At 41.8% G+C, this 23,181-nt stretch overlaps 1 protein-coding gene across 11 annotated transcripts in view; it reads right to left on the bottom strand.

Annotated features, from left to right (window-relative positions):
- Positions 1-23,181, bottom strand: part of NBEA (neurobeachin) — an 835,610-nt gene that overhangs the window by 679,168 nt on the left and 133,261 nt on the right. For all 11 annotated transcript variants that reach the window (XM_090027554.1, XM_090027509.1, XM_090027581.1 and 8 more), the window contains exons 2-5: positions 15,568-15,799; positions 6,995-7,095; positions 6,647-6,742; positions 2,506-2,627 (exon numbers count right to left, since the gene is read on the bottom strand). In XM_090027554.1, coding sequence (XP_089883680.1) covers positions 2,506-2,627; positions 6,647-6,742; positions 6,995-7,095; positions 15,568-15,799 — 551 coding nt within the window. The remainder of the gene's footprint in view (positions 1-2,505; positions 2,628-6,646; positions 6,743-6,994; positions 7,096-15,567; positions 15,800-23,181) is intronic.

The raw sequence follows: 23,181 nt of genomic DNA on the forward strand, positions 1-23,181 counted from the left end.
CTCCCTGGGGGGCTGGGCCAAGTAGGGTCCTGGGCGGGGGCTTGACCTGCCCGGCTCCAGGCTGCAGCCTCCTCCCAGGGAGCGAGGAGTTAACCCCTTCCCACAACGAGCCCGCTTACCTCCGGCTGTGCTGGGGGGTCAGCAGGGGGCTCTGCGGCTGCTGAGGGGGTGTTTGGGGGGCTCTGGGGGAGCGGGGGCGCAGCGGGCTTCACCCGTGCGTCTCTCACTGCTCCGGAGGCTAACTGAGCTTTTTTTTTTTTTTCCCCCCCTGTTTGGCGGGCCCTTTTAAACTGCGCGCATGTGCAGTGGGCCTGCCGTGGGGGAACGCTGGGTTCTCAGGCCAGGGGGGCCCTGCCCGGGATTTGGGGCATAAATATACTTGAAATGTACATAAATGTACTTGAAAATTATCAAATCATACCACTTCATTAGCAAAACCATTACAGGCTATATTTTTTTTTGGAGATGAGATCTACATCAGTATGTATTAAAAACAGAAATAAAACTATGCTTATTAGAATAGACAAAATAATGAATATCAGAAGATATTAAAAAATAAATAGCATGAGAAAATTTTCAACTTTTCCCTTTTAAAACTATTTGGATCTCATATTTGAGATTTTAAGATGTAAAGGCATTACAACTGAAAACATTCTTAAGAATAACAGCAGGCTTAGCGTAGAATACAGAGAAATTGTATACTTAATTTTATAAATAATTTAAATCCATAAACAGCAACCATATTCACCATTCAGCCCAAAAATATTTCTATACTCATAGTCTACAGTAGCAGAATGTTCTCTACCACAGACTATGTATTTTTAGGTCTGTTCTTCCCATTTTCAGGTGCTCACAAAAGACAGATTAATTATGCCATCTAAAACCTGTCCCACTGCCAAAGCTGGAATCTGATATGGAAACAGAAGTAAACACATGAAATATATCTACTTTTCCATTATAGCTGTATTAAGCCCTGGCAGACAGAAGAAAATAATGATCAAAATGAGAAGCCCTTTCTATGAAGCTTCAAAACAAAGGCATTATACTACACATAATTAAAGAGAAAAAGGGAAAGGAAATTTCTCAGAGTGCTTGGGTGAAAAAGCCCCATCAACTACCCCTCAAAATCAAGTTATTCCATGTTGTTCCTACTCTGAACCTCAAAAGAAAAGGACTAGATTTGAACTGTTCATTAGGGCTGGTCAGGAAATCTAACACCTTTTCTTACCATAGAACAATTTTTTTCCCTCAAAATGTTGAAAAGGTTCAAAAGGTAAAACATTTAGTTTAAACTATTTTCAGATTCAAAATGATTTATGAAAATACAAAATACTGGTAAACACAGTTGAAATTATTCCAGAATGGGAAGAATTTTACAGGATGGAAAAAATATTTTCTGCCCAGATCATTTTATCACTCCTGCAAGTTTCTGCATGCTAAACAACTACACATTAGTTATTGTACATAAAAATCTACATTAATGCTAATATATCATGTTTCTGTAGTGTGTCTTCCTCCATGCCTGATTTATTGAATGCTATTACAATTTTGCTTCTGTTTCATGAAACTACGGGAATTCATGACAGATAGCAACAGATTTCAAAACTCACCATTTTTACATAATCATCTGCTTAAAGTCTAAATGAAGTAGAATTGTATAAATAACCTGTAAGCAAAATTACCAAAACACCATAGTTGTCTTTCTGAAGTATGAATAACCAGATCAGTGGTTCTCAACCTTCTTAAATTCAGAGCACCCCTCTTCACCTTCACTGAATTTGGCATCACCATGGTTGAGAACCACCGTTGTGCTGCCTCGCCAGTGGTTCTCAACTGGGGCACTTCCGCTGCCACAGCCGCAGGCAGGTGGAACTGCACAGCCTCATGCAGTTGGACTGGAAAGGGCTGTGACAAGAACATGTGCTCCTCCCTTGCCTTAGGGTTCTCTGATAAGCCTAAAGGAGGCAGGAGAGCCCACTTGTGCCATAGGGCTTCCCCATCCAATCCCAGATAGCATCTCTCAGAAACAGAGTCTGATGGGACATGTGGAACTGTCCTACATGCCTCTGTTTCCAGGAAAAGCATGGAGGACTAAACCAGGAAGGACTGCAGCATGAATAGGCTTTCCTTCCCACACAGCAGCAAATCCTCTTAAGATCACAGAAGCAAGATCACCAACGGCCTCTTAAATATCATTAAGAAGAATATATTAAAATACAAAAAGATATCTTCAAACAGTAGCTTCATAAAAGCATTGCTCAGAAAAGTTCAAATAATGTTTACTTTGTTTTATAGCTCAAACGAAAGGCACATTTTGTGCTGTTACATTTACGATCTTGTTAAGAACTAAACACTACACACAATCGTCGGAGTTTATAACATAGTAAACTGACTTTCAAATCTGCAAAGGTTAGCAAAAAGGAGCAGCTTTAACAAAAAAAGTTTTTAAAATACACATTTGTGTAGGTCAAAATGAAAAATTTTATATAGCTTTGAATTACTTACCAGTAGAGATAGGGTTTATCTTTATCTACATTTATATTGTTTAATGGATCCATACGAAACCAGGTGTTAAGAGTAAACCCATTTTGGTAAGGCCACTTAGCAATGGGAGGCAATGCAATTGCCTAAAATAAAGAAAAGAAAATTAATATTAATGCTGTTATTCTCTGTTAAAAAAAAGACTGCTATCTAAAGTAAAATTTCTTAGCTATCTAATTGTAAATGTGTGGATTTGCTGTGTCTGGCGCAAACACTGTAAAAAGGTGCAAGAAAAATTCTACAATTGTAATATAAGTGCATGAATTATTACTTTGTTATATTTTCTTGTTTTCAATTCTCTATGCACATAAATCCATGGAAAATGTGAGGAGTCAGATGAAGTCAGATATTGAATACATTTGCCAAGAAGTAATATTCAGAAAAAAATAGTAAAAATAAATTATTCCTGTAGATGTTAAAATTTCAATTCAGCTTTTGAAGTATGAAAGCCATTTCCCTTAATTATGCAGGTCTCTGAAGTAGTTTGCTGTGTGTAGGAGACCTTCTTAATTATTTTTCTATTTTTTGAGGAGGGGAGAAAGAAATTGTATTAGGAACAACAACAAAAAAAAACAAGAATCCTCTTAAAATTAGATGTAGTATGATTTGATAAAGCATCACGAATTCTGTGGGGTAGAGGGATTTTTTTCCTTATTGGGAAGGCATTACTACAAATACAAAAGAATATCATAGAATCATAGAAGTAGGGTCGGAAGGAATCTTGTAGATCTTTGAGTCCAAACCCCTGCCTGGGCAGGAGAAAAATTGGGCTCAAATGACTCCAGCCAGGTAGGCATCAAGCCTCTTCTTAAAGACCCCCAGGGTAGGAGCCAGCACCACTTCCCTTGGGAGTTGGTTCCAGATTCTAGCCACCCTAACTGTGAAGTAGTTCTTGTGGATGTCTAATCTAAATCTACTCTCCAACAACTTGTGGCCATTATTCCTTGTTATGCCAGGGGGCGCTAGAAGAAACAAGGTCTCTCCCAAACCCTTCTGCTCCCCCCCACTGAGTTTATAGACAGTCACCAGGTCCCCCCTCAGCGTTCTCTTGCGAAGGCTGAACAGGTTCAGGTCCTGCAGTCTCTCATTGTACGGTCTGCCCTACTGTCCCCAGATCATGCGGGTGACCCTCCTCTGGACCCTCTCAATGTTGTCCACATCCCTTCTGGAGTGGGACGCACAGAACTGGACACAGTACTCCAGCCGTAGCCTAACCAGTGTCACACGGGGGGGTGGGGATCACCTCCTCGGCCCTGCTTGAGATGCACCTGTGGACGCACGACAAGGTCCAGTTAGCCCTGCCAACTATGACCTCGCATTGTCGGCCCACGTTCATCTTGAAGTCAATAATGACTGCAAGATCCCTTTCTGCCTCCGTGCTCTCAAGAAGGAAGTTTCCCATCTTATAAGTGTGCTGCTGGTTACTACTGCCCGAGTGCAGCAACCTGCACTTGTCAGTATTGAAACGCATCCTGTTTTTGTTAGCCCACCTATCCAAGTCTTGCTGCAGTCTTTCCCCCTCTACTAGCGTGCTCACCTCACCCCAAATTTTGGTATCATCAGTGAATTTAAACAGGTTGCTTTTCACCCCATCGTCCAAATCACTGATAAAGACATTGTACAGTGCAGGCCCAAGGACCGAGCCCTGGGGGACTCCGCTGCTCACTTCTCCCCAGGTTGAATATGACCTGTCCACCACCACCCTCTGAGTACGTCCCTTCAGCCACTCTGCAATCCATCTGACTGTGTAGGCATCAATGACACATTCACCTAGTTTTTTAATGAGGATGGGGTGGGAGATGGTGTCAAAGGCCTTGCTGAAGTCCAGAAAGACTACGTCCATGGCAACACCTGCACCCAAGGCTTTTGTGGCCTGATCATAAAAGGCAATCAGGTTGGTCTGACATGACCTGCCCCTAATGAAACCATGCTGGTTGCCCTTGAGCATCATCCCTGAAGCCGGCGTATCACAGATGTGCTCCTTGATGATCTTCTCAAAGTTTAGCTAGGATTGAGGTAAGACTGACAGGCCTATGGTTGCCCAGGTCCTCCCTCCTCCCTTTTTTAAAGATGGGGACCATGCTGGTTATCTTCCAATCATCTGGCACCTGGCCCGAGCACCATGAGCACTAGTAAAGCCGTGATAGCACCAAATAGCACCAAAATCATAAGTGCATTCCTCTCAAATGGCATTCATTTTTAGAGTTGTTACTAATTCCTGCAAAAATTTAGTACTGCCATTTCAATACAGTGGTATAGCAAGGGGAAAGTGCATATCAAAGATGTATCTTGCTACTGAGAAGGTTTTATCAGTTCTGGGGCAACTGATACTGATACCTCCCTATACAAGCACAGAGTAAATATGCATGAGGCAGTGGAGTATTTATCATTCACAGGTATTTCAAGTTAAGTCACGGGTTAATTTTTAGTGTTATCACAAACTAGAGCCAACAAACTTTTTATAGTACTGCATTCCATAATGCAGGCCTGTCCAACTGGTGGCCTGGGGGCTACATACAACCTACACAGGGTTAACCTGTGGGTCCCAGGCTTCCATCCAACTGCTGCTCCCCCTGCATTGGTCCGGCTGTAGAAGGAACCAAGAGCTCTGGTCGGCTCCCTCTTCCGCTTGCTTCCCCTTCCCTGCCCCAGGGACAAGGCAGTGCACTGTCATGCAGGCTGCAGTGCTGGGGAAGCTCAAGAGGGCACCTGAGAGGCACAATGCAGCAGAAGAGCCCATGATGTGCAGTGCAGGGTGGGGCTGGGCACACTGGGATGTACAGTGGAGAAATAGGAAATGTGAAGTATAGTGGGGATAGGGGCATTTGGGCATGTGGTGCAGCAGGGGGACTCATGGTGCAATGGAGAGGGATGGGGTCACACAGTACAACAGGGGCTACACCACTGGTTCCCAAACTGTGGCTTGTGACCCTGAATGGGGATGCAAAATCAGCAGTTGGGGTCGCAAGATTTCTGTACCCACAGCAGGGCAGAGGGCTGCAATGGGACTGGATCAGCTCCAGGCAGCAGCCACCTCCGCAACCCCATGCAGGACTCAGCACAGCAGGGAGTATCACACCATCATGGCCACCAAGGTGAGGTGCAGCACCAGTGGTGGCACGGAGTTGTGCCCCTACTGCTGCCAGGCGGGTAGGGGGCACCTCAGCTTGGTGGCCATGGCAGCACAGGATTTCCTTCTGTGCCAGGTCCTGTCCACTGGGACGTGGAGCCCCTAGTGGGGGACAGCAGGGCAGGGAGCCCCAAGACCACAGCAGGAGCCTGCATCCTCTCCCCACCACAGGCTCTGCTCCCACATGCTGCCCACAGGGGAGGGGAGGTGGGGAGACGGGGCAGGAGCTGGGCTCCACATTCCGCTCAGGCTGCAGCAGCTACCACCTCCCACAGGCAGCAGCCAGGGCTTCGGTGCTGCTGGGAGGGGAGGAGAGGGGGTTAGGGAGCTGTGGTCCCTGGCTCTGGGGCACCTGGGGGGACTGGGGAGCTGCAGGTTGGGAGTGAACAGCACTGGCAGGGCCAGGGGCTGTGGATCAGAAGTAAAGGGCACCTAGGGAGTAGGGGGTTGCAGGTTGGGAGCAAGGGGCCATGCTGAGGAAATGGAGTCATGCTGAGCAAAAGTTTGGGAAGCACTGGGCTACGTAATGTGCAGCCCCAGGGGTCCATGACACCCACTGGTGCACGCCCCACTAGTGTGGTCTGTGGGGCATGCAGCCCCCAAATGCTAGGAAGTTGGATAGTCCTGCCATAATGCATTCTTTTTATGTGGCAAATAAAGAGACTAGTTTACAAATGTTTTAAAAAGTTCCCATAAAAACTATTACTTGCTCTTTTAATATTTAATATTTTAATAATTTCTTATTATAGAAAGCTTTCTTTTTCATAAAAAGGGGGGACCCTAGCCATCTCTTAATATTTACCTTCCCGTCATCCCCCATCTCCAAGAATTTAATCCTGTAAGGTGAGTGGTTCCTCAGCATTACTCCAGTTTTTTCCCACCCCCATTTTACTTTTATTGAGAGTCTCCAAGTCCAACCTAAAGAAAAACATGTAATTGTTTCCAGAAAGAGAAGTATTTTGGTTAAACACTTACTGCAGCACTACAGCCTGGGAAGTTGAAAAAAGTATCAGGACCATGTCTCTGTGGCATCTGATTAAGGACTGACAACAGTTTAACTGCATGCCTTGGCTGTTAAAACAACAGAATTGAAGAAATGTCAATACAACCATTTAGTACAGACATTCTAGAGGCCACATTAGCCACTGGACTGTTTTCAAACAAAATAGTCAATTAATTCTAAAACAGTTATCAAGAAACTTTAAAAAGTCATTCAATCAACATTAAAAAAAAAAATCAACTTTATATGCCCCCAGAGGCTTTTTATGCTAACCTCAGGCACTAATGCACTGACACTTAATACTTTATCTGATCACAGCTTACCCAGATTCCATTTTCTCCTCGAAGCATGCTGAACAAAAGCTTCAACTCCTTGACAGTGATGCTGTAGCTGGCAAGAACCCCCAACATATCAACTAGAAGATCTTCAAAGGAAAATAAAGTTATTCTGAACTTTGAATTCTTTAGTTTATCAAAGCATTTTTACTACTACAAGTCTGACAGCAGCTATTCCGTTAAGTTTAAAATATTTAAACCAGATTACATTACTTTCCTTAATTAATGTATGTAACCACCAGCATGTCCAACCAACCTATTACAATGTTCTGTGTTTAAATAAAAATGGTACTACATATCTATTTTAAGAATTAATTTTCTCAGTCTTTGGAAAAAAAACAGCAGATACATGCACAAACACATATAGTATTGCAAAACACTGTAGTATGGTAGGAACTTATAGCTCATTATTTATAGTCTTTTAACTATAACCTTTAAAGGGGCTCCTTCACCAAACTTGTAGCATGTTTTTAGTTTTTTGGAGCAAAGATGCATATGCTTCAAAGTTCTTTAGGCTGGATGTACTGCATCCCTATACTTCATAATTGCGGGGGTTTTGCAATTTTGTCTCTGCTTTGCTACCCAACATTAAAACTTCAGAATTTTCCATTGCAAGCATCAAATAAAGTAATGAAAAAAGAAATAAGAGACCACCCTTCAAACTAGCAATAAAATTATGCAGTGTTCTGGAATTAATGTATGATTACTGTCCACTACAGCATCTCCAAGGTAAATTACTACAAAGGTAAATGGAAGTAAGAATTTAATTTTTTTGGAATAAGTGGTGTTCAAAATTAACAAGTTCAGATTCCAGATCTTAATTAAAACTAAAGATCTGGATAATTGGTAGGATCCTGGATTTTAGTATGCTCTCTGACTTTCTTCAAAGCCTTACACTGCTAATAGCTGGGATTACTTTTACTAGCAGGAAGAAAAGTTGCTTAACCCTTCAGAGGTGAAATACAAAAAATGATCATTCCAAGGAGCAGTTTCTGCTGGAGAAAAGGTTCAAAATGAGCCAACTAAGGCCAACTGGAACTCATACACAATACCGACTGAACATTAATGGTAAATGCCACATTGTATCTGTCTAGTTGTTATGCTCAATACTACTTAAGAGAACACTACCATTTCATTTTTTTGCTACATGGCTTAGTTATGAATTCTTTCAAGGTTCTCAGATGTGTTTATAGATGAAATACAGAGTATTTTGTATGGAAGTAAGAGAGTTCATAGATAGACTGGAGATATGGTAGTTATTACAGTAAAACCTCTTGTATTTAGTATTTAAAATATATTAAAGATGAGAAAAGGTATTTCTCTGTTCTTCTTCCTCCCCTTAATTTCAATTTTCACTTATTTACAAAACGGGATTAGACACTTTTTATAATTATATGATCTTCTCATAAAACTTAATAGCTTATGAACTGAGTAAACCTTCAGAAAAGCTAAGCAGCCATCAGTGACATGATCCTGTGGAGACGGGTTAAGTATGATGTATAAACCAGGTTTGGATTAAATGTTGCAAGCAAGATTTAAGATATGCTTCTACAAGAATTTATTAAACAAAACCCAGTCACAAAAAGTTATTTTTCATTAACGTCTCTAGAGAAAGGATGCAGCAGTACCATTAATGAAGGTAACCTAAATGTTTGCACGTTAAGAGCCACCTTCATTTGCTTATTACTCATCACCTACTGGGCATGAATTGTGAGGAGTGCTTTAGGTTATTGAATAAAACTCTTCAACTATGTTTGTGGAAGAAGGAAATAGGAAAAAATAGTAAAAGTTACTTTTTTTTAACTATTGTTGCTCATCTGCAGTCTGGACAAAAATATAAAATTTACCCAAGTGCCTCAGAGCTACAGTAACCATAGAAGGTAAACAGCAGGATGGGGAAGGAAAGTGGGGGGGTGGAGGGAGGAGGTACAGGCCACAGAAGATCAAATGTTCAGGGATTGTGGGAGCAGTGGGGGCAGGGCTTGCAGGAAGGCAAGCAGAAGCATGGAGGAGGGCAGGAAGGGAGGGGGCAAGGAGTGGGGGCCTATCTGCTTGCCCCCTGACCGCTGCTTTCCTTGCCACAGCAGTGGGGTGGAGGGGCAGGGAGGTGAAACAAATTTAAAACAACTCCCAACAGTTAGGTTCTATACATGGAAAATTACAAATTACTGAGGGGAAGGGGAAGTATCTTAAACTCAAAGTCATTTTGGATTCAAGTACATATGGAACATAAGAACTAAGAGGTTTACAGTAAGTACCAACAGCATGACTGAAATGCAAAAAAGGAAGTGAGACTCAAGGAAAAGAAACAGTAATATGTTTTTTGGCTTTATGGAATATTTTTGACTGAAGTCATATAACTGTCAGTCAGTAGACCACCTTGCCAATCCTAGAACAAGGCTGTCTAATTTATGATAGCATGGGCCTTCTCATCGGCCAGATGAACCACCTCTGGTAACAAGTGGTGACTTAGAATGGCTCCAGAACACAGAGGTTGAATGCTGCCACCACTCACTCACAATTTCCCATTTTGCCGGTTTGAGTCACCAGTGGCAAATGAAGACTGTGAATTCAGTGGCAGGCAGGTGATACAAGGGTGAACAGCAGCAGCGTTCCCCCCTGGGTTCTGGAGCTGGGTCAACACAGCAGCTCTGGTAGCCAAGTCAACAACTCCCATGGGCCACAGTTCAAGCCCACACAGGCATGTTGCCCATAGGCAGCCAGTTGCATGGTCCTGCCACAGAATATGTTGTAGCAGAGACCCTCCACCATTAGTGCTGTCCTGTAAGTTAAACTTTTTCACAGTTCTCTAAAGAAAATGCTGTATAAATGTTAAAACTATCTGACATTCACTTATGTGGGCATTTTAGTAATCTTTTGTCTACACTGTTGAATGGCTCAACATCTCTTCCATGGAATTATCATTATATACACATTATATACAGTGGTGCCCAACCTTTTTGTCCCATGGGCAGTGCCAGGTCTATTCATGAGCCAGATTCAACTGGTGGGTTTGATCTGGTATACTGGACTGGTGCAGCAGAACCCTGATTTGACCACAGCAGGGTGTGCAGCCCAAGCCTAAACTGCTCGCCCAGGAAAAAGGCAGAAAGCGGTCTGGACCTGATCCGGGTGCACAGGGAGCAGGGGGAGATAGAGCAGCCCTGATCCCGATATGTGGGGGGGGCCAGAAAGGAGCCCATTCTCAATATGGACATGTGGAGGGGGTAGAGGTAGACCAGAGCAGCCCCAATCTAGACACACAGTGGGTAGAGGAGCAAGCTTCTGGCCCTGAGCCAGATGTTCACGTGTGAGGATAAAATGGGAAGCATCCCAGCCTGATCCAGGTGTGTGAGGGATGGGCCCAACCCTGATCCTGCTGTATGGCAGGGTTGGACCTGGCTGCATAATGCCCTTGCCTACTCCTTGCCCACTGCCAAATCTTCTGGCCCATGGGCATCCCCATGGGCTGGATGCCATGGCTCTGCAACTGGATTTGGCTTGTGGGCTGAAGGTTGAACACCCTTGGTATTCACAGATGAACTGAGACAGGCAGTGCTTCTGGGACAAAGTATCACTGGCAGTCACCTAACTCTGAAGGCAATAAAAGCTTTCTTTTTTTTTCCCAGCATAGCTTCTGCACAATCTCAGAAAGTGAAGTGTTTCAAATGCTGGGTAGCTCATGACTTACTACAACCCAAAAAGAATCAACTTCCTTCTCAGTGCAAAGTGCTTTTTAGCCAGAACATATGTCAGTTCTTTTCTGATCAAAAAGTGTCTTTCTAGGTACATCTCAAAACAACTGCTGGCATGCAAGAAGGATCACTGACCTTTGCAGCGAACAACAGCCATCAGCAAAAATGGAGCCCGTCAGTGACAGGCTGTTTGAGATTTTTGGAAAAGCATGGCACCAGTTTCCTAGCACACAGCAATAATTTGCAATGAGAATCTTCACTATACCAAACTTTACACTCATCCTTTTGGAAAAGTTGATAGGAATGGCAGGGCAAAGAAGCTTTGGCAAGATCTAAAGACATCCAATCACCTTGAGGAGTAGTAAAGCTAAAGGAGGGGGAAAGGGGTACCTGGGGCAGCAGCCAGCACTACCCTGTGCATCACAGTTACCCTGCTACACCTTTGACCCTGATGTCTGTAAATCAACTTAGATTTGGAGCTGAGTAAAGCACAAACACTACATGAATTATCACTGGCAAATAATAGCTGCATGATGAAGAATAACTCCTAAATGTCCCTGCTGATACTTTCTTTTAGCTGTCAGTAGCCAATGTCTCTAATGACCATAAAGGCAACACCTGGAGAAGGTAGAAGAGGTAAAAGCACAATGGCTAAACTCTGGTATGCCCACATTCCCTTCTTTCAAAAACTTCATAAGTTCTGCCGGGCTCTTATCCATTCATTCTTCCTTAATGGTCCAATGGACTTCTGTTACTTTCAATCCTTTTTCACCATGTATGCAACCCTTTCTGAGGAAATGGGCATCTGTTCTGAGCTCCCATGTTATCAGAATTATGACAAACAACTGTATCTTTTTAAAATAGACCTGGAGGATACAGTTTCTCCCTTTTCAGTTCCATAGGGTGAAACATGAGAATACATTTATGGAAGGTTTCTCAAAAAATAAGCAAACAACCCCCCATACCCCCCCCCCAAAAAAAAAAAACCAAAACAAACCTCTCAAGTGATACAGTGAGACAGGAAAACATTTTTAGAAGAACTAATAGAATGAATTTTCTTGCCATTCATTGATGGGACATCCAGGACTTCTGCCAATATTTGCAACCTCAAAGTACTTTTTAATTCCCAGTCACTTCAATAGCCTGAATAGAACACTATCTTGAATTTTAAAATCATTAATTACACAAAAGGTTTGAGCTTTTGCCTCTAACACAGACACCACCAGAGTTATATTGAGATTGTTCTCAGAAACTACATGAAGTCCTAGGAAGTGGAAGTCTCAACTGTTTGTTTGATGGCTTTGTAGAGTTGGAATCTGTGTAACATTGGCTTCCTGGATTTCAGGGGAGAAACAAAAAGAGTAGGGTATAATTCAGTCAGAACTACGTGACCTGGAATTTGACTGCCCCTTCCGTTAGGCACCACTTCAACATTTTGAAAAGTTCTAGCAACAGAGCATGTTTGACAAAGCATCTGTAGTTGCAAAACACTGTCTTGAGTTTGTGGACCTTCACTACACAGTACAAAACACCTACTGAGCTCAAGCATTTACACGAAGAGATCAAGAGTCTGTGGTGTTCTCTTGCAGGAACAAACAGAACAATTACCGTGATTGAGCAGAGGAGGACATACCACCACTCAGATGAATCAACTGTAGCTTTTTCATCTGTCTGTCCTATTTTGCAGTAAATGGAAGCTAAACACTAATAATTTATTATTTGTTTCAGTCAGAGTTAAATCACAAAGTTTAGCTTTATTTACTAATGGGAATGAGCAAACAGGACAGCTACTGGATCAGCTGATAGACACTTATGAGGGTCCAAGTACCTATGTGCATGCAAAGTGATAATTTGTCCCTGTATCCTTAGTAATGTTAAAAGTGGATAACCAGTTCCTACTCCTTAGTAGAAATGATTTGATCTACAGTTTTGAATGATGTGAAATAAATGCTTGGACTCTGAAAAGAGTAAATAATATACTATATAAAATAATAAAAACTGTAATTATGAAGACTGCAAAATGTGGTGAATATTTCACTGATCGATCTAATTTTGCCTATATTAAATACAGCTTTTTAATATTATAGCTTCATATTCTGAAGACTACTCTCCCTGAGATGCATGTGCCTGAGTAATGACATTTTCATCTCTTTTTTATCCTAATCCTTTTCCATCTCCTCTGCTGATTAGATAATAACTCTTACCTAAATTTAAGCTCTAAATTATTTTTGGCAGAAACTACATATTGATATCCTCTCCAATGCACTTTGGAAAAATGTGGACATAAAATAATCATCTAGATAAGCTTTAAGTGTTGGAGTTCCTATTTGATAAGCAGGGATCTGGGTTTTCTGTTTCCCATGGAAAAAAAATGTGGATTTCCCCTTTTAACAGAGAAAAAAAGTGGATTTCTCATTTTAATAGAGGTATGCATGGATTTTCCACTTTTACAAAGAGCTTTCTCCAGGCTGGCAGAGTTCTAGCCTGTAGGAGCTTCTTGCAAAAAGGGCAGCAAACACTAAGCCCTGTCCCGAGAGGAAGGGAGAGGGGGAAGGAGTGAGGCCTGAGAGTCTCAGTCAACAGGGCTTGGTTCAGACTCACTTCCCCTCCTGGAGCCTTTGAGGTAAGTGGGGCATGAGGGTCAGGGATGTGGGGCACCTGCAGGGCTGGGAGGGCCCTGTGGGGTGGGTGCAAGCAACTACCAGGGCTGGGGGAGGGTTGGGAGCTGTGGAAACAGCAAGCAGGGTGGGTGAAGGGCAGGGCAGGAATACACAGGTGGGGGCTGAGGGAGCAGGGAAGTGTCCATGGAAAATCCCATACAGAGGGCAGACCTAGCGCGATGGCACATGAACCGGGAGCTGTGTGCCATCGGGCCAGGCAGGAAGCCACACATGGAGGCATGGAATCATGCACCATCAGGTCAGGTGGGCAACTGCTTGCATCCATGGGCAGCTTGGATCCCCCAGTTTTTTCCCACATGGAGGCACAAAGCCTGCCTGGCCTGATGGTGCATGGCTCCCTTCTGCAGTACCGCAATCTGCACATGCTGGCATGGTGCCAGCCCAGTCTGGTCCAAAAACATGCACCAGCAGGTTGGATTAGCTCCATGCCACCATGTGTAGGCTCTGGGACTCAGCCAGAGGCATGTGCTGCTGGGTGCTCTGCCTGCCACAGCCATGAATGCCCCGAGGGCTCACTGCCTGCTGCTGCTGGGTGACTGGCCAAACCCCACACCTGCCCACCAACTCCATACACACCTCCACACCACTTCACAAATGCTCCCACAAACCCCACACCCACCCACAAACCGCATACAGATCCCCACAACTTCACCAATCCCCTCCACACACACCGCACACACCCCAACCATACAAAGTACACGCTTATATTTCTAAAGAAGGTTCAAATAGTGTTATATTTACTTTAATTTGTAAATAAATAAATAAATAAATGTAATTCATTTTGCATGATTTTGAGTTTTCCTGAGCACAATTTTGAATTTTTCTGTGCATAATTCCCTGGGGTATGCAGAGTGGTCTCAGCAGGAGCTTTGATTTTCCATCATGAAAAACCCAAAATCAAATGCCAAAATATACTGGTATTTAGAATATATTTTATTATACCGACTGAGGTACTGGTAGGCTTCCAAACTGCTTTAAAACTGTAAATATATCAATAAAACACTGTGTTCAACTGAAACCTATATACATAGTGGACTTTCATTTTCGTCGTGGATTTGGGGTTTTAAATCAGAGAATTAGCATTTTGTTTCATCAGAGAATTTGTATTTTTTTTAAATACTAGAATTTGTAATTTTTTCATCAGAGAAAACCAGAATCCCTGTTGATAAGGCAGCTGGAATTTATGGGAAAAGAAACTCATCATGTAGTAAAAAATATTATGCAGACTTCTTCTTTAAAGGTCAAGTGTACTATATTAAACAGAAAACTAGAAAACATAGAACAGGGCTTACTAGACCATGAGCTGACAGAGATTAGATGGCTTACTGAATTCTTATTCCATTTCCTCCCAGCAACAACAAAGAATCAAAATGTAAAACTGTTTTGAAACCCCTACTAATCATGTTTTAGAAGTGGAAACAGCCCATCTTTCCAGAATACCTAAGATTATTTTCAACTAAAACTGATTAATGACTAAAGATATGAATTAAAGACATAACACAATGGTAAATTAGAAAGCTCAGCTGTGCAACATTGTCCTTAACCTCCACTAGTTGCATAAGTGTGTAAATGAGATGTTTTATATTTACTATCAGGAAAGAAATGATATTAAAAACAAATGAGAAAAAAATGATAAGGTGGTGAAACAAAAATTAAAAGCAAACTACAGAGAACACAGATGTATTTTAATAGATAGGCAGCAAAATTTAAATAGAATCAAATAAAATTGATTACATTTATCCAGAAATACAATATTCAATTCACATGAATAATTATTTCTAGTGTGCTCTCAGTTTACCACATAAAGAATGCTACAACGTGAAAGTGAGCCATAACATTGTTCTTTCTTTAATCTTTCTTATAATTGGTATCAATTATGCAGTTTCTAAATACTGTAATAATTTTTGACATACAATAATATATGTGAGAAAAGTTCTTAAATACTTTGAAAGTTGCCCTATTTTATCAAGATCCTGTTTTTCTCTTCAAAATAAATATGCAAGCTAACTAAATTAAATCAACATTTTTTTACATTCTTTGTCTCCTATACTTATCTAAACTTGGTGCCATATAGATTATTCTATACTACCTAAATAACTTATGTAAGTATAAGTAACTACTACATTATAAATATCTGATTGTTCAATAAACATTAAAGTTACATTTATCAATCAAGAAATTATACCTGCAATCATGTCATCCACCGTGCTCATCTTCAGCAGTACCTGCTCAATTAAGCCAACTTCTGTGCTGGTCTGTAAATTGCGGACACTTTTACGTAGAATGGCTGTAAACATACTCCAGATTTCTGCTTGGCACGTTACATCACAGTGTTCTAAAAGCTCTGACATACATGTAATGCTTTCTGCATCCTGGATAATAAAGTTCATCTCTAGATCAAATTCTCCACCAACCAACTAAAAACAAAAGAGAAAAAAAGAAGTGTTACAATGTAAACTATATAATTTTGTTATTGATGAATTGAGTGACAGGTACAACTCCCATGGCTTAATCTTTTCAAGTAGAACAAGCCATCTAATAATTTAGTATAGGCCGGAATGGCTTCTTCCCCAGACCTGAAAGAGGGCACTATGGGCTGAAAAGCTTGTCTAATATCCCAGCAACACAGCTGGTGTCCAATAAAAGATACCACCAAAAAAAAAACCCTTATTTCTCACATCTCTTTAGATCCTTGCTTCTATCAGTGTTAAATAGTTTCTGAGCACTGAGGAAGGCAATCATAATAAATGCACTATAAAGACACATAGCTCTGTGGCAAAAGATCTGGAAAACAACTAAAATGGAAGGCAAGGTAGATTTGCACCTTACAAATTAACTACATTAGAACTAAATTATAGCACAAGCTTTTGTGAGCCAAAACTCACAAAAGGACATATTGTGAAAGGATATGCATGGACCAGTTTATGAAATAGAGAGAGTGATTTGAATATAAGGTAGAAAGGGAGGGGAAAAGAGGCAGTGCTGGGAGAGGCAAAAAACAAAGACTACATAGGAACCAAATGGGTCACAAAAATTAATCCAGGTAAAGGGATAAGAATCCACAGTCCCCATTTAAACTGCACCTAACAATCCAGTCCATGGATGGTTTCTGGTTCCATAATTTCCTATTCAAATTTTTTTTTAAAGGTTTTCTATTTAAGAAGAGCTACACTAAGATCAGTAATGGTGGTCCAGGGACTTTAAAAGGTTCTGCCACAAGCCTCTGTGTTTTTCTGGACTTCATGTCACTCTTTCACATAGAGATTGCCCCATTAATTGAATGTAGACAGCAGAGGGGCACTGTAAGCAGGTGATGCCAGGTATATGACATTGGTAGAGGTGTAAGTAAATGGACCTTGGATGTTATAATCCAGGTTATTCAGGCCACCTATGGTGTGGTCTCTATTAGTGACAGAGCACAGCAGGCAAAAGAGTCCACTGCATGGCCTGATGCCTTGCTGAAAACTGGAGTTAAGTTGTCTGCTGCTTGAGAGTTTAAGACAGGGGACCCATCTATAAGCTAGGGCAGGTTTGCCCCGCATGGCAAACCTAAGATAGTTGCCCTTTCCCAGGAGCTGGAGGTCATTAATTATGTGTCTAAGGTGTTCAAGCTGGGGGCTGTAGGTGACAACCAGGGGGACTCTGGTTCTTGTTCCTGGGTTGGGATGGTAGCAGGTTGGTATGAGGCCTGAGTTTCAGACCTCAGTGGCAACAATTTGGAGACTGTATTGTAACTGTCGAAATTCCTGTTTCAGATCTGCAGTGAGATCAGAGCAGATACAGTTATAAAAAAGAGCTTGACTGTAGACCATTAATTTTAGGTGTACTTAGGGATGAGAGCTGATGGTGTGAAGGTAGCTGTGGTGGTCAGTTGGTTTCAAAACAATGTAGCAGCAACACAGTTTGCTGAGTATGTTTTAAACAGGACTACAGATTCTTACCCTATTAAACAGATTAGCTTTTGTGAACCCTTTATTCCTAGTGTTCTTTGCCTATTGCCTTTCCCAACATTGCCCACCTCCTCCCCCTCCTCCCTTTCTACCTTGTATTCAAATTACTCCCTCCATTTTATGCACTAGTCTGTGCATGACCGTTCACAGCATCTGATGAAGTGAGCTCCAGCTCACAAAAGCTTATGCTATATAGCTCTTATATAGTTAGTCTACATGATGCAAATCTATCCTGCCTTCTGTTTGATTCAGCTAGCTAACTGCATCTCTCAAACAACTAAAATGACAGAGCAATGTAGTCTGAAAAACCCACCCAGCAAGTCATATGGCCACTGAGAACATAAGAAATTACTTCAAATTTTGTCATAATGTTGTATAGTAAACTTTAAGATGTCAAGGATATCTTTGCAATCCTCCTTAGATGAAGTAACAGAATGAGTTGTACTGCCATTCAGAAGAATGGGTTTAGAGTAACAACACCTATCTGCACTTCTTGGAAAAGAAAAATGTTTTCCCTGAGGATCAAGACACATCTTAAAAATGAACAATTAACTGACCATAAGGTTGACTAAAATGGAAAGTCAAAGCCAGTGAGCTTTCATTCTGAATGAATACTATAGCTAATGGACATGGAGAGTAAAGGAAATAAGTAAATGAAATGGGTAATACTTTTCAGTTAGTAAATACAGCTGGAAGAAACTACATTTACACCCAACCTCCAGTAACTGTACCACTATAATTTAAGAGGCAATCATTGAGAGATCAAATCAACAGGATAAAATGTAATCTTTTCAAATATTTTTTTCCAATTTCATCTGCCATTTTTAATGACAAGAACCTTCCTTCAGTCCAGAAAGAAAAGAACATAGCCATATTGCCTAACAACCAGCAACCTTGAAGATCTCTGAAAAGAGAAATACCGACTTGCAGAAACCCCAGACAATCAGAATCACTTATTTCAAAAGTGTCTCATGGTAGCTTTTTCTGCTAATGAATGAAGGCATAACTGAAATGCCAGTGCTAAATATCTGCATAATTGATTTCTCTTATGATAGTTATATTAACTGTATTTAATCTCAAAGATTGTACGTTAAAAATAAAAGTATTCCACAATAACTTTATGACAACTTCAATTTTCATCGTCTGATCAAGAGGAGAAAGCATTTCCTATATAGACTACAGACCACAACTAATTCAGGAGGCAGATACGAAGCGTCATGCGAATCACAGGTGTCAAACATATAGTGAAGCCTTTCTATCCAGTTTGGCAGACTACCTGAAGTTGAGGGACATGGCCTACTGCAGAACACTGGGACCTTTGGCTCCACTGCCCATGGCTGTCATCAGAGCTTGACTTGCTGCCGCAGTTGCCCCTGATTCCCCCCTGCCACCAGACCCCTTGCAACCTCTGAACTTGCAGCTGCAGTTGCCACCATCATCATGGTCACAGGAACCCTCTCTGTTCCCCAAGCTGGATCTGGCCCAAGAGAAACCCCACAGTACAGATCCAGCCCGAGGCTCCAGGTGCATTTGACACCCCGATGTAAATCTTTTCATATGGGTAGGCCAGCTTGAACACAAGTATCTTTTTCTTATGGTCATGATACTGATCCTACTGATGAACTACTGATACTCAGATCTAACTACTATTGCTAAGTAGGGATCAGCTCAGGTTTCCACTCTCACTCAAAAATACATCTTACTTTACCAATAAGTTACTAATAATAACTGATCTAAAATGTTCTAATGCATAGCGCTAAATGTAATAAATACTAAATCAAATGACTACCACTTCAGTCTCTAGAGATGGTCATTTTACATGCAAATCAACCTGTTACTTTGAATACTGTTGTTTTAAATTTCAAATGCCTGATGAGTTTTAAATGTAAAAGAAAATTAATTACTTCAATTGACTCATTTATACTGCCTACTCAGGGTAATCAGAGTGTTATAGTAAAAACAGGAAAAACTTTTAAGGTGAAATTTTTAGTCATGAAATAGTCAAGACAAAAGAATAAAAGCCATATTTTGGGAAGTGAGAAATCATGATTCTATTTCAGTAGGACCAACTGCTTTTTCCAGTAGCTGTTCTAGAATTAATGAAATAATATAAAAGTTTCATTAACATTCACATTGAAGAAACAGCTTTGATACCATCTAGACTCATTCACATTTTCTCTTCAGTACAAACACTATTCAACATTCATTCCATTGCACAGTTTAGTCTTGCTAGATTCTGCTCTGGATAGAAACAAACAGTAGTTAAAGTAGATACAAATAGGAGGCAAATTTCTCACAGTAACCAACTGCAGACCCATGGGACTTGTGTTAGAGTGCTGCTTCCACAAACCAATAAAGAAAAAAGGAGTTCTTGCTTTGCTTTTAGCAGAAAGGGCAACAGTATTTCCCAAAAACCTTAAATCATAAACATGTATCTTGAAGATTTGCTAGTTATACAAACCCCGGTAGTATTAGTTCAAAATCTTTTAAACGTCAATATTTTTAAAACATACTGCGTTTAGAAATATTGACAAAGAAGATAATATAAAGTCTTCTATTGGATTATCCAGCACAAGCATTCAAGTTCAAATACTCCCTTCAGATGATATACAAATTACACCTGAAAGTAAGAATTTAAGGGTGAGATTACACACCAGAGTTATCAAGTACAAATTATAAGGGATGTTAGCCTGTGTTAAAGTTAACTAGTACAAGTGATCAGTCATGTGTTAATACTCTAATGTGTACTGCTCAGTCCTGCTGCTAGAGGCTGACAAGTAGGGATGTGGCTAGGGGATGTATGTTTGCTCCATACCTGCCATGCATGCTAGTTCTGTAGCCATAGTAGAGGCCAGGGGGGTGGTGGGTAAGGGACAGAAGATGGAAAGAGGTGGAGGGGCGCCACACCATGCTCCTTGCATCACGCCTACCACTCCCCAAATCACCTCACTGCCGCACTTCAACCCCTAGATCTCCCTTCCATCCCAGGATCAGTCCTTCCACCCCCGGAACATCCACCTACCCTTGGATCACTTCCTTGCCATGCCAATCACCCTCAGAGCAACAGTAGCAACACAGCAGTATGGGGTTGGGTCCTCCTCCCTGCCTGCTCCTGGGCTCCCTCGAGCCTGTGCTACCCCAACATACCTGGATCCAATCCCCATCAGGCATGCAGCTGCTTGGCAGCTCTTTTCCCCTCCTCTTCCCTTTTCCCCACTGCCTCCCTTCAATTTCAGGGCCTGGCATGGGCTGGACCTGGGCTCACAGGGACAGAGTGGTCTGCAGGGACCCCAAAAGCAGGTCAGAAGAGGGGAACCCTCCCAAAAACCTGTGTCACTTTCAGGCTTATTGGGGTGACAAGGCAGTGATCCAGAGGTGGAGGGGTTGATGGGAGTATAGGGGGCAACTGGGATGGCAAGAGAGCAATCTGGGAGTAGAGGAGACAGATTGGAGGTCGGGGGTGATTTGTGCAGCACAGGGGGCAGCAACCCAGCAGTTCTGCACCCACTCCCCACTTCCCTCCATTTTCTCCCCTCAAATCCTGGCACCCTCAACCTGGCTGCCATACCCCCTTCACCTCTTTTTTCTCCCTCCCCATTCACTCCATCCCACTCCTGTTGCCTGTTACCCGTTACCCAAGATGTCAGTTCAGGGCTATCAAGTCCTGGATGATACCTTGCCCACCTGGAAGCAGCACCTCCTGGCATACTGAAGAACTGCGAATTGGCAGTTTTATTTCAAGTGAACTCCCAGAAATTTACTTCACTCAGGTTAAGTGGCTCAGCTCAAAGATAATCCTGGCCTAAGTGGCATAACTTTAAAATGCCTAAAGGGCACTTACTGCTAGTTACAAAGAGTCATAATGTATGATCATTTAAGTTTTAAGTGCTCTTATCATGATCTAATTATAATATATAATCTTACCCTAAGAGGCCAAAACCTCATATGTGTATATGTGCAAAAGTTATCAGACTGGTTAACTTGCTTGCTTTTTCTCAGCATCATTACTACTACAAATATTTTTCTTTTGCCTAATAGGTAGGAACATAGTATTGTTATTATATCACAATGACCAATCGACTGTAGAGAACTGCTACAGTCTATTATACTAATCAAGTGTGTATTATTTGGCCATAAAAACATGTCTTTATATTAAACAAGTTGACATTCACTAATCTATACATTCTAGTAACAATATTATTTGTAAGAATTTATACTGAACAAAACAAAAATGTTCAGGGACTAATTCAAGCAGTAAGTATACACAAGCTACTAAGTAACAGTAACCACAACACTGCTAAATTCAGCTTCCTCAATAGAGGAAATATACTAAAACTACTAGTGGTGCACTAAAACTTTAGAAAAGGTCATTTAAATAGGAAGCCAACCAAAATAGTCAAAATAAAAATTAAAACCTTGATATCTAGCATAGATGCTAGGAGAGCAAAGAAAGAGTCTTAAGGGACAAAAAACCCTCGTGAACAGCAACAAAAAAGCCTGAAATGCTACAAATACAAGCAGAAGACCTGAACAGATAGATTCAAGGGGCAATTCTTGGCATTAGTTATACAAGACAATGTGCAAGAAGCAAATTATGGTTACATCCAAAGTTACTATATTTTGGAAATTTTGGAAAATAAAATAGCTCTATGCTGTAAGACAAAGCCAAAGACAACACACCAGGGATTAGGAAAGTAGGAAATTTCAAAGGGGCAAGTCTGGGAGCAACTTTGTCAAATGCAGTAGTTCCTGATCGTTCCACTGAATGTATCTAGTACTGACCAATTATAGATTAGATCTGTGGCAGGCAATTATTTTGGATAGAGGGCCACTTAACTAGTTTTGATAAGCTGTCAAGGGCCACATGGGTAGCCATGTTCCTTGACATTTGCCCCATCCCCCATCAATATATTGAGACCAAAAGTCCAGCCACCTAACCACTGGCCTTTGGCACCAAAAGTCCCTCCCCTTGCCTCTAGAAAATACTCCTTTTTGGACAGGGGGTTGCCACCTTGGAATCAGAAAATCATATGCTAAAAGCCAAACCGTTACTATAACATAGATTTCATAGACATTAGGGCTGGAAGGGACCTCGGGAGATCATCGAGTCCAGCCCCCTGCCCAAAGGGCAGGAAGTCAGCTGGGGTCATAGGATCCCAGAAAGATAAGCATCCAATTTACTCTTGAAGGTGTTCAATGTAGGTGCTTGAACCACCTCTGCTGGCAGACTGTTCCAGACCTTGGGGGCTCGGACAGTAAAGAAATTCTTCCTTATGTCCAGCCTGAAACGGTCTTGCAGGCGTTTGTGACCGTTCGACCTCGTCATCCCTTGGGGCGCTCTGGTGAACAAACGTTCCCCCAAATCCTGGTGGTCACCCCTGATAAACTTATAGGTGGCCATCAGATCACCCCTGAGCCTACGCTTTTCCAGGCTAAAGAGTCCCATGGCTCTCAGCCTGTCATCGTAAGATCTGTTTTCCTGACCTCTGATCATGCGCATGGCTCTCCTTTGCACTCTCTCAAGCTTCTCCACATCCTTTTTGAATTGTGGAGCCCAAAACTGGACGCAGTACTCCAGCTGCGGCCTCACCAAGGCCGAGTACAAGGGGAGAATGACGTCCCGGGATTTGCTTGAGAAGCATCTATGGATGCAAGCCAGCGTTTTGGTCGCTTTACTAGCCGCAGCATCGCATTGCAGGCTCATGTTCATCTTGTGGTCAATGATGACTCCCAAGTCTCTTTCTTCTGTAGTGCTATCCAACGTAGCACTGCCGAGCCTATAAGGAAGCTGCAGGTTTTTCCTCCCAAGGTGGAGAACCTTGCATTTTTCGGTGTTAAACACCATCAGG

Source organism: Crocodylus siamensis, chromosome 1 (genome assembly GCF_052110815.1).
Source record: "Crocodylus siamensis isolate JL-2025a chromosome 1, ASM5211081v1, whole genome shotgun sequence".
NCBI classification, from domain to species: Eukaryota; Metazoa; Chordata; order Crocodylia; family Crocodylidae; genus Crocodylus; species Crocodylus siamensis.